Here is a 13313-nt window from a genome sequence, read left to right on the forward strand (position 1 = left end):
GAACTGAAAACTTGTGAAAAAAGACAAGCAAACAAATGAAATGAGCACAAAAGCATTTTTGACATTCTGAATGGGATTTGCTGTTCTCACCCTGGGCCTTCCACGCAATAATGAGCACATTATGATCCAAACTGGTCGGGAGTGAGAAAGGCTACTTTGTAAGTAATTCCATTGAGTGGGAGGGTCACACAGGCCAGTCTTGTATATATCGCAGCAGAAATCATGTTTCCTTCATCCAAGTCAACAGTGCACGGATATTTTTTGCTTCATTACGCTGTTTTCAGCACATAGTCACCAGTCACTCCTCGTGGGACTGAAGACAAGGTAAATAACTTGTGTATCTACTGAATAAAATTACCATGAGCAAGTCAGATTCAAATCCCTGACCTCTGCTGTAACTTGCATCTGTGGATTTTAGTGGTGAACAGCAGTATTTATGTAACACTGCATCTGAGGTGTTTCTCTAAATGTACAATAGACAGCCATAGATAACACATTAATGAACCTGAACAGAGCTTTACTGTGATCGGGTCAAACATCTGATCATAAAACAGCACATCACGTGTGTAGTAGCTGTTATTTGGTTAAGCATTAATACACCCTCTGGAAATGGTATCTCAACTAGTGAGATCTGCAGATAGGAAGCCCAAGCTTCAAGTTTGGTCAAAGGTACTTTGAGCATCCACACAGGCTGCCTTCCCACTCGCCTCCTGCCTGCTGAAGTAGATGCCAGGAGGGATTAGGTGAGCTAAAATCCCCTGAAGGGAGATGAGAAGGCGAAAGCTACCTCTCAACGAGTAAGTGCACTGCCTGCTGCATGCATAAGCCATGAAAGCTGCTTTGTCCTCCTGTTTCATTAACTCACAGGGCCATTTAAGCTGGCAAGCTCACACCTCCAGATAGAGATGGGGACGCGACTCCTATAAAACAAGCAGGAAAACTCAGTCTTGTTGAAAAGCAACACATGCATGTAAACACACTATGAGGACATACAGTGCACAGTGTGTGGCTTTGGAGGGTATATGTATCGTCTTAAATGCAATACAAAACCATGTTTTATCAATGGTGCCACAGGGAATTTTAAAAATGTATGGTTTCTTTTTTTATTTTTTCCATTTCAGGCATTTCTTTCTAATGATCCCTTTTAGGAAAGATAACATTCAAAAGTCATAGATAAATGTGTACCTTCAAGTCTTGGATTATCTTGAAGGCATACAATTATTACAGACACAGATCTCATTTAGATTACAAGTATGAGTCACTCACAACAGTCACATTTGTTTCCACTGTGTTCACACAGAAAACATCCCAAAATGAAGAAAAGAAAGCATACAAACGTAGAACTGCCCCTGTTTAATTTACTTAGTGGTTAATATATTTGCTTCATTTCATTAATCGAATAACCAATAGGCTGCAACAGGTGTAGTCCTTTACAGTAGTCAAATAAGTAACAGTTATGTCAACACAGGTTATGTTGACATGCTTTTCAAGTATGTCTAGTACCAGCACAGACTATACAGTGTTTTTTCATTCGATTTTAACAGTGACTGATCACAAGTAGCCCTGCATCAAGCTCAGAGGACAAAGTACCTCTGACATGATACTGCTCTGGTGAGGCGAGAACACACTCTGCCAACTGGAAAATTAATTATTTTATAGCCAGGGGAAGTGCAAATTGTAAACAAATCTCCTGCATTCCTTAGAAATGTTCAAGGCAGATATTATGTAAGTAAATGGAGGTTGAGTAAAGTGCAGTCCTCGAGCAGGGTGTTGTCTTTGTGCTGTGGGCAGCAATGAAAATTCCATGCATCAGCAATATCATATCAGGAGGGTGATAAAGAAGGGCACGTATAAAACAATAATGTGATTTAGGTGGAATGACAGATTGCTAATTGTCTCTTCTCAGCACACGTGTGAGACAGGAGATTGCACAGAAGAGGTGAGTGTCTTCTTTTATCTTTAATATAAATTCAGAGGAATGTTAGCAGAACATGTCATTTCAGTTACGTTGGTACTATTAACGCTAAACTATGATGTACAGGTCTTCTTTGATTTCTTCCTTTAGTGTTTTTCATACCAAATAGTTCCCTTTTGCCAACGTAAAGTTACTGGTGCGCTAAAAAGAGATTAAAAAATGCATCATTGAAGACTGAGGGCTATGTTCTACTGTAGGCTTGACCTGACAATTATTCACAGGTTCACTGATCCACCCATTCTTCCCCACTCCTCACCCGTCGCCTAACTCCTTCCTCCTCTTACTCCCTGTTTTTCATTAATATCACACTGCGCTCCTACCTGTCCCACCTTCCCACATCTTTCCATCCAGATCAAACCCTTTCAGAAGCATGCCGTACGGTGGGGTGAAGTCCTTTCTGGCGAGCCTGTCTCGGAGGAAGCCCCTGGAGCCAGAGGGGGAGCAGTCCACGTTTAACCGATGCCTGACCACTCTGGACCTGGTTGCCCTCGGTGTGGGTAGCACTTTGGGGGCTGGGGTCTACGTTCTGTCTGGAGAGGTGGCGAGAGACGATGCAGGACCCAGCATTATCATCTCATTCTTCATCGCTGCCCTGGCATCCATATTTGCTGGGCTGTGCTATGCAGAGTTTGGGTCCCGTGTTCCCAAAACAGGCTCAGCGTACCTTTACAGCTATGTGACTGTTGGAGAGCTGCTGGCTTTCATCACTGGGTGGAATCTGTTACTCTCCTATATCATAGGCAAGTGCAATAGACAGGATGACAATGATTATTATCTCTCTTATTGAATGACATAGCTTTTTGAGAGCAACTCATCTGATAATGCTCATTTTGCTGGAAAAAAGTGAAAGTTTTAAATTTTACCTGTATATGCAAAGGATCAGTTATTTCAATTTAATATCTGTCCTAATATCAATCTCTGGCTCAAACTTGTGATGTCTTCTATGAGAAACATATCATTATCATATTTTCCACTTACGTAACATGTTTGGCTCACTGAGGACACTGAAATCCATAAATGATCAACCATCAACGCTCCGTGACCTTTTAACTGCTGTAGTTGAATGTTCAACTTATGGTCAAATTCTTGGCTCATTTAACAATGAAAGTTTGGAAGTTTGGGAAGTTAACAACATGTCTATGTCTTTTTTTACACCACTTCATGTTGATGACCCCATAAACCAGAAGTCGGAAAGACTAGTTATTTTCTGTTTATGACTACAGTGACTGATTAGTTTATTGCACTTCTCTGTTCAGGGACATCCAGTGTTTCACTGGCATGGAGTGGGACATTTGATGACCTCATAGGTGGCCACATATCAGGATATTTACTAAAAAATGCACCCATGAATCTCCCTGGCCTGGCACCTTACCCAGATCTCTTTGCCGCTGCTATCATCTTGCTGCTTTCAGGTAAAATGAATTCAATTCAATATGCCTTAGACACTGGTGTCATTATCGTGGTGACACACACATACTGTACAAAAACATAAACATTTACCATGTTTTCCATGAAGGTGTGCTGGCATTTGGAGTGGAAGAGTCAACAACAGTCAACAAGATCTTCACAGCAATCAACATCCTGGTGTTGCTGTTTGTGTCCATCTCTGGATTCATCATGGGTGACATCTCCAACTGGCAGATCAGTAAAGAGGAATTGATCAACGCCACAGTAGAACTCGAGTAATGTCAAAGAGCAATACAATCTTGACTGTGTTTGTGTGTGTGTGTGTGTGTGTGTGTGTGCAGGATCCCGTCATACATAAATACAGTAAGAGTGCTCTCCTGGTTATCTCACTGTAAATAACCATGAATGATGTTCTTCTCCCAATGCAGTAACTTGACCTCTACTGAAAACGTGACTAGTAAGTTTGGAGTGGGTGGATTTTTCCCCTATGGCTTCAGTGGAACGATAGCTGGAGCTGCAACATGTTTCTACGCTTTTGTTGGATTTGACTGCATTGCTACAACAGGTAAGAAAACAGCTTCTCCCTTTATCAATATCCATGTGATTATATATAGTTAGTTTCGGTTAGATTTTTGCCAGTAGAGGAGACAAAATCTACTTCATCCAAACCACCTCCTTGACAACTGAGTTAACTCCATCTGATGAAGAGTGTGAGATGTGGCTGAAAGCTCTGTAAAATATCCAATAGGTGGACTTTACTTGGGTTTGTCAAACTATTTCCAGGGTCAGTAATGACCTCTCAAGCTTCACTGTCAAGATGGTGCAATAACCCTCTGATATTTAACACTTCCAATCCTGTTTCTTAAAGATTGGGGACACTGTGTAAAATGTAAATAAAAACAGAATGCAATCATTTGCAAACAAACTGTGTTTACAGACAATGGTTTTATGAAGTGTTCCTGAGCCCATGCAGTAATATCCTTCATACATTCATGTGTTCACAAAGTGGTGAACCTCGCTCCATCCTTGCTTGTGAATGACTGAGCCTTTCCAGGATGCCCCTTTCATACACAATCACGATACTATCACCTGTTACCAATGAACCCGTGGAATGATCCAAACGGGTGTTTTTGGAGCATCCCACCACTTTCCCTGTTTTTAGTTGCTCCAGTCCCAACTTGTTTGAAACATGTTGCTGGCAGTAAATTTAGAATAAACATCATAAATCAATGAAGTTGATGAGGTAAAACATGAAATATATTGTCTTTGTACAGTTTTTAACTGAGCATATATCAAAAATGATTAGCAAGTGATCGCAGTTTGTTTCATTTATGTATTGTATTACATATTAATTTATTACTCTACTTCATAATGATGTCCCTCCTCCTGTATTAAGTAATAAAGCTAAATAAGTGACGTAAGAAATCTGAGTGAATTCATAACTTTCTTTGTTTCTCTTTTCTTAGGTGAGGAGGTGAAGAACCCGCAGAGGTCTATCCCTGTGGGCATTGTAGCCTCACTACTTATCTGTTTCCTGGCCTACTTTGCTGTGTCTGCTGCTCTCACCCTGATGATGCCCTACTACATGCTCAATGAAAAAAGCCCCCTGCCGGTGGCCTTTGATCACATTGGCTGGGGTCCTGCCAAATATGTAGTGGCTGTGGGATCGTTGTGTGCCCTGTCCACCAGGTATGAAACTGCTGGTAGTACACTCACCCTGTTGTGACTGCCACTGGAGAAAATAATTCATGGTTTAAAAATGTTAACGTTAAAGATTGCAGTCAGTTTAGTCACTCCACCACTTTCGTACAGGTTGAAATATCTCAATAACAATGGGATGGATCGCCATAAAAATTGGTACAGGCATTCATGGTTCCCAGAGGATGAATCCTAATGACTTTGGTGATCCTGTGACTTTTCCTGTTGTACCACCACAGATTTTTGTTTTTGAGTGAAATCTCTCCACAGCTAGTGGTTACGTTGATATGAAATCTGATTCATGCATTCATGTCCATCTCAGAATGAACTGCAATCACTTCGGTGATCCCCTGACTTTATATTTAGTGGTAACATAAGTCAAAATGTCAACTTGTCCAGTACTTTGTGATTTATGTCTAAATACAATAATGGCATTCGCATCAGCCTTTACTGCACTTTGTTTAGTGCTAGTTAGCCAATGCTAGCTTAACCAAGACTGTGTGCATGATAAACATTGCCCTGTACCTGCTTAACATCAGCATGTTAACACTGCCAGCATGTTACCATGCTGCTGTTGGCATTAAGTAACAGCGCTGTTAACATGGATGCATACTCCTCGACTTAATGTTAAAGTTGTGTTATCCACAGATTCATTATCTTTGAATGGCAGAGGCTTCTGTCAGCCAGAAGCCTGTGTTAAATCTTTGATGCTTACCAGCTCAGTGAGTTTGTGCAAATGATTTTCACTAGCATGAAAGAATCAGGAAAAAAAACTGCCACTGATTCAGCTTTATGAAACAAATATAAAATCAGTGCTGTTTATTTGTAAGAAAATGCATTTTCCTCTCATCCCATAAGAACTTTGTACATTTCCTTAACTTGTGAGGATATAGTTTACTGATTTCTCACTAATTTAATGCTTCATTAATTAATAGCAAACTCTTCTTACTAAGACAAGCCATAGCTATTTTTAATACCACTTAGACACAGATAGACATAGATGACCTTGGAAAGAAAGAAATATGATGTTAGAGGCAGATAATCAAAACACAGCCACATCTGAACACATGTGGTCTCAGAAACATTAAATAAAGACAGACAGGAAAGGAGGAGTCTAAATCAAATGAAACAAGACAGGACATAAATGATTAAAAAAAAAAAAAAAAGCAACACATATTTTTTCCTTCCTAAATGAAATAATCATATCAGTTTGAGACAGAAAACCAGAAAAGAATTTTTGGGGAAGGACTGACAAGGCAGCCTTCCAGGCCAGGTGCTCCAAGCATTTAGGTGGTCGTTGATTGACCCTGCTTTCACTGGTCTCTCCAGTCTGTTAGGTTCGATGTTCCCCATGCCCCGGGTGCTGTTTGCCATGGCAAGAGACGGACTGCTTTTCAAACCCCTGACCAAAGTCACCTCCAAGGGCAGTCCTGCTATAGCTACCGTATCATCTGGAATTGTGGCAGGTACAGATGTTCCAGCTGTTCATCAGCTTCAATGTACATGTGGTGAGGTCTGTGGACTTCAAGTAACTCTGTGTTGACTGTTTGTCATCTTCAGCCATCATGGCTGTGGTGTTTGACCTGGAAGCGTTGGTGGATATGATGTCCATTGGCACTCTGTTTGCTTACACACTGGTGGCGCTATGCATCTTAATATTGAGGTATGTTTATTGCTACCACAATGCTTTTCCCAGAATGCTGATTAAAACTCAATTCATGTTACACATTTATTTATTTTTCAATCAAGGTACCAGGAGGGTCTATCTGAAGACAAAAGCCAAAAGATCAGTGAATCAAATGGCAGATTTAGCTTTCTGAAGCCTCCATCATCTCCTAATTCATCCACATCCAGAACAGTCACAATCTTGATTGTAATCACTGGTACGCAAGACAAAATGCTCTTTTACCGTTTCTCATGCACTCCAGTACCTTTTCTTTGATCTCTGCTCTCTCTCACTCATCTTTTTTTTCTTCTGCAGTTGCAGTTGCGATTGCACTGTGTGTAACTGTGCACCAGGCCATGGACGCTCTTACCCATATGGAAGCATGGAGCCTAGCAATTGTTTGCATCCTCGCCTTCATCCTGTTGCTCAACACCTTCCTCATCTGGAGGTACCCACAAAATAGCACCAAGGCATCTTTCATGGTGAGAGAATTTCAGCTGTGTATCAGAGGAAATACACCAATATTTTGTGCATGAGATGTAATAAGCATCAACTTGAAAATCCTCTCACATCCCCTATTTTCTCCATACACAGGTGCCCTTAGTCCCAGCATTGCCTTTACTTAGCACAGTCGTCAACATCTACCTGATGGTCCAGTTAGGCGGAGACACATGGTTACGATATGCTGTTTGGATGCTCGTGGGTAAGACCATATTTCTGCTTTAGAGATTTAGAGTTAGCTAAAGTTAGCTGCTGAACTGTAATGATTGCCATCTTCTCTTCCAGGGTTACTCATCTATTTCGCCTACGGCATGTGGAACAGTGTTCAGAGGAAGCGCTCCATGGCCAGCCACACAAGGATTGAAACTGTCAGTGGCAAAACAGACATGAGCAGCATGAAAGAAGAAAAATTCTGAGCTTGGCTTGAGTGGAGAGAAATAGATTGGGATGTTATAGTGTGTCAGAGCTTTAAGTGTGTAACTTCTGTTTTACATGCACCTGTGCTGATTCTGCAGTGTTCAATACCTGACAGGTGGACAGTGTGGAAATGCAGACAAATGGACAAATGAGCCATCACATTAACGTTTATTCCACATTTACTGTACACTTTACTACATGTTGATGGTGTTTGTAATGTGTCTAAATATTGTCATTGCCAACAGTGAAATAATGCCTGACATATTTTTGGACCTGTGTATGCTCTATGTCCTGGAGCCTTTAAATCTACTATCACAGTAGTTAACACCTTAAAAAGAAAAAGGGCTCAAACTGTTTTCTGTTGATAATCACCACTTTACTACACTTTCTTTATTTTACACGTCCCCTGTGAAATGTAGAAATTTATTCAAATTTTACACAATTCTAATTATGACTGTGAATAACAGGAGAATTTACACATCGAGACATAGAGCTGGCCTGTACAAAATATATACAATGTACTGTAAATACAGAAAATCTTGTGAAATGTCCTATTTTTTGCTCTAAACATGTTTTAATATTCACTTTCTTCATTGTCTGTTTTTCCAAAGAGTAAATACGGAAACTTTATGTACATGTTTTCTAATGATGTATTGTAACTGTATTCCTTAATTAAAAAAGAAAGAATCCAGTTTTCTACAATCTGGAGTTTGTTTTCTGTTGAGAAACTAAAATAGTCCAGTTCCACTCTTAATCTTGGATAAAGAGCCAGAGACTGGCTCACTACCCGGGGTTCATGAGAACAGAAGGACCTTTCACTGCAGCTTACCTGTGTCAGGCTCAAAATCACGGTTTAACCAGTCACTCAAAAGGAAAGCTTTACATTGTTCTCACTGTGAACAGCACGCTATGGATATGATCAAACATGACGAACTCTCATTTCTTTTCCTGTGTAGAAATATGTAATTTCACCAATTTATACCAATGATTACAGAGATACTGTTAAGTCCAATTAGGTTTATTTATATAGTCGAAATTCTCAAGTTCTTCTCAGAGGGGTTTCCAGTCTGTACAACAGAATATTGTGTATAAAATTTTGGGATCCATTTGATGCATTAGACGAAACACCAAAAAATTTAAAAGCTGCTTTCCTTTAACAACAGATAAATAGATCTTACTCTTACAAGATTAGCTGATCATTATTTTTCATGTATGATTTTGTGCGTGTGTTAGTTGAAGGCTGGTCAAGCCTGTTGATTTGTTTGACCAGTCAGCATATGTTGGACACAAGGTTTATTGGGCACCAAATGCTTTTAACGACTTTGCCACAGTCTTCATCTGGGCTGTGTGGTGTGTTTTGGAGGGCCAGACTCATGCTGCTAGCACACTTCCAGTCCAGCAGCTAAGCAAACAGACGCATGGAGGGGCCTCTGTCTCTGGCCCCTCATTGGTCAGGACAGGCTTGAAAGCCTCCATTGAGCCAGTGAGGAGGAATTTGAGGTACTAATGCCACTCTCAGGAGGAGGAATTTGTGTGATTCTGGTAAACAGCTGACCACTCACTTTGCAAGCCCTGCCCTCCTCTTCTCTCTCCCCTTCCCTCCTCTCAGTTTCTGCAGTATGGTCTCTGTGTTGAACTGCATGAATTAACAATCTACAGGACACTTTGATGCCCCACTGATTAATCATGCTTTTGGTGAATTTGTTTGGGTCAAAGCGGAGACTGCTGCTGAGCGCGCTCCTTATTTGTGTCTTAATCTTCGAGTTAGGTAAGTGACTTTATTCACTTGCTGAGCAGTTCTTTGAACATGTGTTTCTGGAATTACAGAGGAGTGCAGATTCTCTTCGGCCTACTCTGGAAGTTGGCGTCTGATAAAAATGATACCATTACCACACACAGCAATCTTACTGTATTCTTTTTCATTAAGATGGGAATTACTTATTGCTCAATTCATATCTTTAAACATTCAACACTGATGCACTATGTGTTCTCACACTGTGCAGCTTATTGTCAAAAAGACGCCCAAGAACAGAGAACCACTCCAGGGAGGAAGGCCAAGCCAAGCAAATCCAAACTTGGGAAATCAACAAATAAAGGGCCCAGAGCTGTGCCAGGCAAAACCAAGATCAAAGCCACACCTGCAGCCCCAACACAAGCCTTCCTCTCACAGGTATTTCACCTAGTACACATTAACTATTGATATGTTAATTGAACATCAAACAGTGAAATGACTGATGTATTTTGTTTATAACTGCATGACCCTGTATTTGGCATATAAAGGTGCTAAACAGAAGGACTTTCAAGAAAGTGGGGGAGACCATAAGTGTGCAGACAGGAGATAGTCTGGAGCTGAGGTGCAGGGGAAAACCTGTGCAGTGGAGCGTCCCCTCTTACCTGGAGGAGGATGATGATGGAAGGCTCAGGTAAATTATCGATAACCCTTTAGTGGGTATGATGTAGAATTTATTCCTCTGATGATAGGGATAAGATCTGTTATCAGTCTGTTTGTTCTTTGACCTTTTACTGTTTTTGCTCTGCAGCATCGTCCAACATGAGCGATATGGTGTTCTGACATTAGTCAACACTACCGGTGCAGACACAGGGGAGTACACCTGCTATCCTATGTACTGTGAGGACACAGACTGCAGGAAGGAGTATGACAAAGCTGTCAAAGTCTTTGTCTTCTTTCCTGGTATAATGACTAAACTTTATTGATGCTTACACAAGCACTTCTCAGAACTACCTCTGCTGAACAGGAAGCCTGTCTATACTCACAAATTATCTTATCCATATCCGCCATATTTTCTCACTATATCAATCAGACCCACAGGAACTATTTGTACCGACGTCTGACTACTACGAGGTGATTCAGCTAAGAACCAATTGGCCGACGGTCCTCCCCTGCCAGGTCACGTCACCAGAGGCGAAAGTGACTCTGCACCGCGAGTTTCCACCGGTGGAGGTGGCAGTGGATGGGACGGAGATTTCCTTTAATGTCAAGAAGGGCTTCACCATACATCGACCCCGGCCTTATCATGCTGGAGCTTTGTACTGTGTAGCCAGTCTGGGCAACTTGAGGCAGAGCTCCACCAAGTACATGCTCATCTATGTGAACTGTGAGTGCTGCACTAACTTCCATTAATTATGAATTAATTTGTTACAAATTGCAGAAAATACCATGTACAAGCAGACAAACCAGTACAGGGCTGACAAATGTGTGTATACAGAGGATCAGATTCAAATAAGTTAGAGTCTCTGCAGAGGTGGAAAGTAGGATGTACAGAAGTGGACAGATCTACAACACATGCATTTTTAAGATTACTGAAGAAAACCAGACAAAACAAACACAACATGCAAACTCCATGTAGAACATTTCCAGTTATAGACAGTTTGTCCTTATGCTGGCTAATGCAAGTCACTGCTAAAATATTGTTTGGTGTGATTTACACTGACACGACTCACTTTTATTCCACATTTGCCATTAGACCCCATGGCTCCTCCTGCTCCGGTGATCAAGGCCTCGTCAAGCTCGGTGGCTGTGGGAGAGAATCTGCGCGTCGACTGCTCTGTGGTGGGAGAACAGAACGTGGCTGTAGAGTTCACCTGGGAGTACCCAGGACAGCAGGTAGGACAGTCAGGAAGAGGGAGCTAAATACAACTTTTTGCTTGAATTCTTTAGACTACACCACTTGTTGTTAATGTTAATAAAGCATGTGTTAATATAGACCAGTAATGAGCCATTTTGATGCATAAAAAATGTGTGAACTTCAGGTTGGTCGAGACAAATTAGGAGAAGTTTCCATGTTATTATTGTACATCCTCTGTCATTACAGCTTTTCTTGCCTTTCTTGCTAGTTAGGTATTAATTACAAGGCCTCCAACCTATGGACTGAAGAGCATCCAGGACGATTATCAATGACTCATTAACATCTAAGCTGCTGACATAATGGCTTATTGTAAAGAGGCAACTTCTCATGATGTACAGTACAATAAACCTTCAAACTCACTGCCTGCTTGCAGATTGGGAGGCCTCTGTACACACAAGAGAGCATCAGTCCAGTGGCTGGAGGAACAGCTCGGCAGCAGTCTCGGTCTGTCCTCTTGGTGGACGAGGTGAGGGACGTGGACCAGGGAACATACACCTGCACTGCCCAGAACCTGCAAGGAGCCACTTCAGTGTCCACCACTGTTAAAGTGGTCCCCAAAGCCAGAGCAAAGAAACCATGAACCATCAACACTGGATGATATCACTAAGACCTGAGAGAGAGAGAGAGAGAGAGAGAGAGAGAGAGAGAGAGAGAGAGAGAGAGAGAGAGAGAGAGAGAGAGGGTGGAGATCAGCTGCTCTGTCACAGTATTAAATAGTATTCTAGCAGCAATACTAAGTTCTACACACACTGTTACAATGACAACAGAGGTTTTGTCATTTTATGTCCTTGTAGATGAATGTTTGTGTATGTAAATTGTTCTTCATCAAGCTTGTCTATTGAAAGTTTTATATACACGCTTTGTTGCTTTGTCTTTTTCTACTTATGTCTTATTGTGTATGTCCCACCAAAGATAAAATAAAAATAAAATAAGCTGTCATGATATAATTCTTCTTCTTCTTCTTCTTCTTCTTCTTCTTCTTCTTCTTATTATTATTATTATTATTATTATTATTACTAGGCAGAGAGTTTAATCATCTTTAAGTGAGATATTGGTGACATCAATATTTGCAGTATCATCGTGTTTTACATTTAATTCCTCAATATTGTGATATAGAGCAGCACGGTGACGCAGCAGGTAGTGCGCCTGCCTCACAGCAAGAAGATCACCGGGTCAGGCAGGGCCTGTGGCATTGGAGTTTGCATGGTCTTCCCGTGCATGCGTGGGTTCTGTCAGGGCACTCTGGCTTCCTCCCACAGACCAAAAACATGCTCATTAGGTTAATTAGTGACTCTAAATTGTCCTTAGGTGTGAGTGTGAGCGTGAATGGTTGTATGTCTGTATATGTTGCCCTGCAATCGACTGGCGATCTCGTCCGTTGACAGCTGGGATAGGCTCCAGCCCCCACAACCCCGAAAAGGGATAGTCGGTATAAACAATGGATGGATGGATATTGTGATATATCAAGTAGTGATGATGCTGATAATCATCAACATTAAGTTGTAATGTCTTTAGTTATTTTGCATAAATACCATCATCTCATAATTACGACATTTTGTATCTCATAATTCTGCCAGTTACATTAATAGAGAAATGCTGAAAGAAACAAAACCAAAAATCTGAGCGAAAAATGTTGATTTGAAACAATTAGCCAATTAATGAATGGGCAGAAAATTAATCTGCCACAATTCTAAAGATCAAATAATCATTCGTAGCCTAATTCTTAAAGCAAAAATGTCAAATGTGACTTCTTCAGTTTTCTCATCTTTGTAATTTGAGTATTGTTGGGTCCCTGTAAGACTGAACTCTGAACTCTGGGAAATTGTAGTGCACAATATCACTATTTCTTGACTAAACAATAAAAAAAGATAACAATTTCAGCCTCATAAATACGATAATGGTGTTGAACCCGGGACTCTTGGCGATCCTGGTGTTTGGGGCCCTTGGAGCAGCTGTTGGTAATCAGACCTGGTGTTCAGTCTGCTAAAGCCTCTGAATTATT

At 41.0% G+C, this 13313-nt stretch overlaps 2 protein-coding genes across 2 annotated transcripts; both read left to right on the forward strand.

Annotated features, from left to right (window-relative positions):
* The first annotated feature begins 2209 nt into the window (after positions 1-2209).
* Positions 2210-8289, forward strand: LOC139330923 (cationic amino acid transporter 2-like). Its single transcript, XM_070962153.1, has 11 exons — positions 2210-2715; positions 3232-3387; positions 3492-3657; positions 3811-3947; positions 4849-5071; positions 6410-6546; positions 6641-6743; positions 6830-6963; positions 7062-7228; positions 7341-7449; positions 7533-8289. The coding sequence occupies exons 1-11, from the start codon at positions 2346-2348 to the stop codon at positions 7661-7663; spliced, it is 1833 nt and encodes a 610-aa protein (XP_070818254.1). The 5' UTR covers positions 2210-2345; the 3' UTR covers positions 7664-8289.
* Positions 8290-9269: 980 nt separating this feature from the next.
* Positions 9270-12252, forward strand: LOC139331361 (platelet-derived growth factor receptor-like protein). The gene is made up of 7 exons (XM_070962802.1): positions 9270-9432; positions 9668-9834; positions 9945-10087; positions 10205-10356; positions 10487-10780; positions 11150-11289; positions 11685-12252. The coding sequence occupies exons 1-7, from the start codon at positions 9351-9353 to the stop codon at positions 11889-11891; spliced, it is 1185 nt and encodes a 394-aa protein (XP_070818903.1). The 5' UTR covers positions 9270-9350; the 3' UTR covers positions 11892-12252.
* Positions 12253-13313: the final 1061 nt, after the last annotated feature.

Source organism: Chaetodon trifascialis, chromosome 5, assembly GCF_039877785.1.
Source record: "Chaetodon trifascialis isolate fChaTrf1 chromosome 5, fChaTrf1.hap1, whole genome shotgun sequence".
NCBI lineage: Eukaryota > Metazoa > Chordata > Actinopteri > Chaetodontiformes > Chaetodontidae > Chaetodon > Chaetodon trifascialis.

Bases quoted from the DNA above. Each gene is read 5' to 3' on its own strand.
- LOC139330923 (XM_070962153.1), top strand. From the start codon at position 2,346: ATGCCGTACGGTGGGGTGAAGTCCTTTCTGGCGAGCCTGTCTCGGAGG. The intron at 5,072-6,409 runs GTATGAAACTGC...TGGTCTCTCCAG, and splicing joins TTGTGTGCCCTGTCCACCAG to TCTGTTAGGTTCGATGTTCC. The intron at 6,964-7,061 runs GTACGCAAGACA...TTTCTTCTGCAG, and splicing joins AATCTTGATTGTAATCACTG to TTGCAGTTGCGATTGCACTG.
- LOC139331361 (XM_070962802.1), top strand. From the start codon at position 9,351: ATGCTTTTGGTGAATTTGTTTGGGTCAAAGCGGAGACTGCTGCTGAGC. The intron at 9,433-9,667 runs GTAAGTGACTTT...CACACTGTGCAG, and splicing joins TGTCTTAATCTTCGAGTTAG to CTTATTGTCAAAAAGACGCC. The intron at 9,835-9,944 runs GTATTTCACCTA...TGGCATATAAAG, and splicing joins CACAAGCCTTCCTCTCACAG to GTGCTAAACAGAAGGACTTT.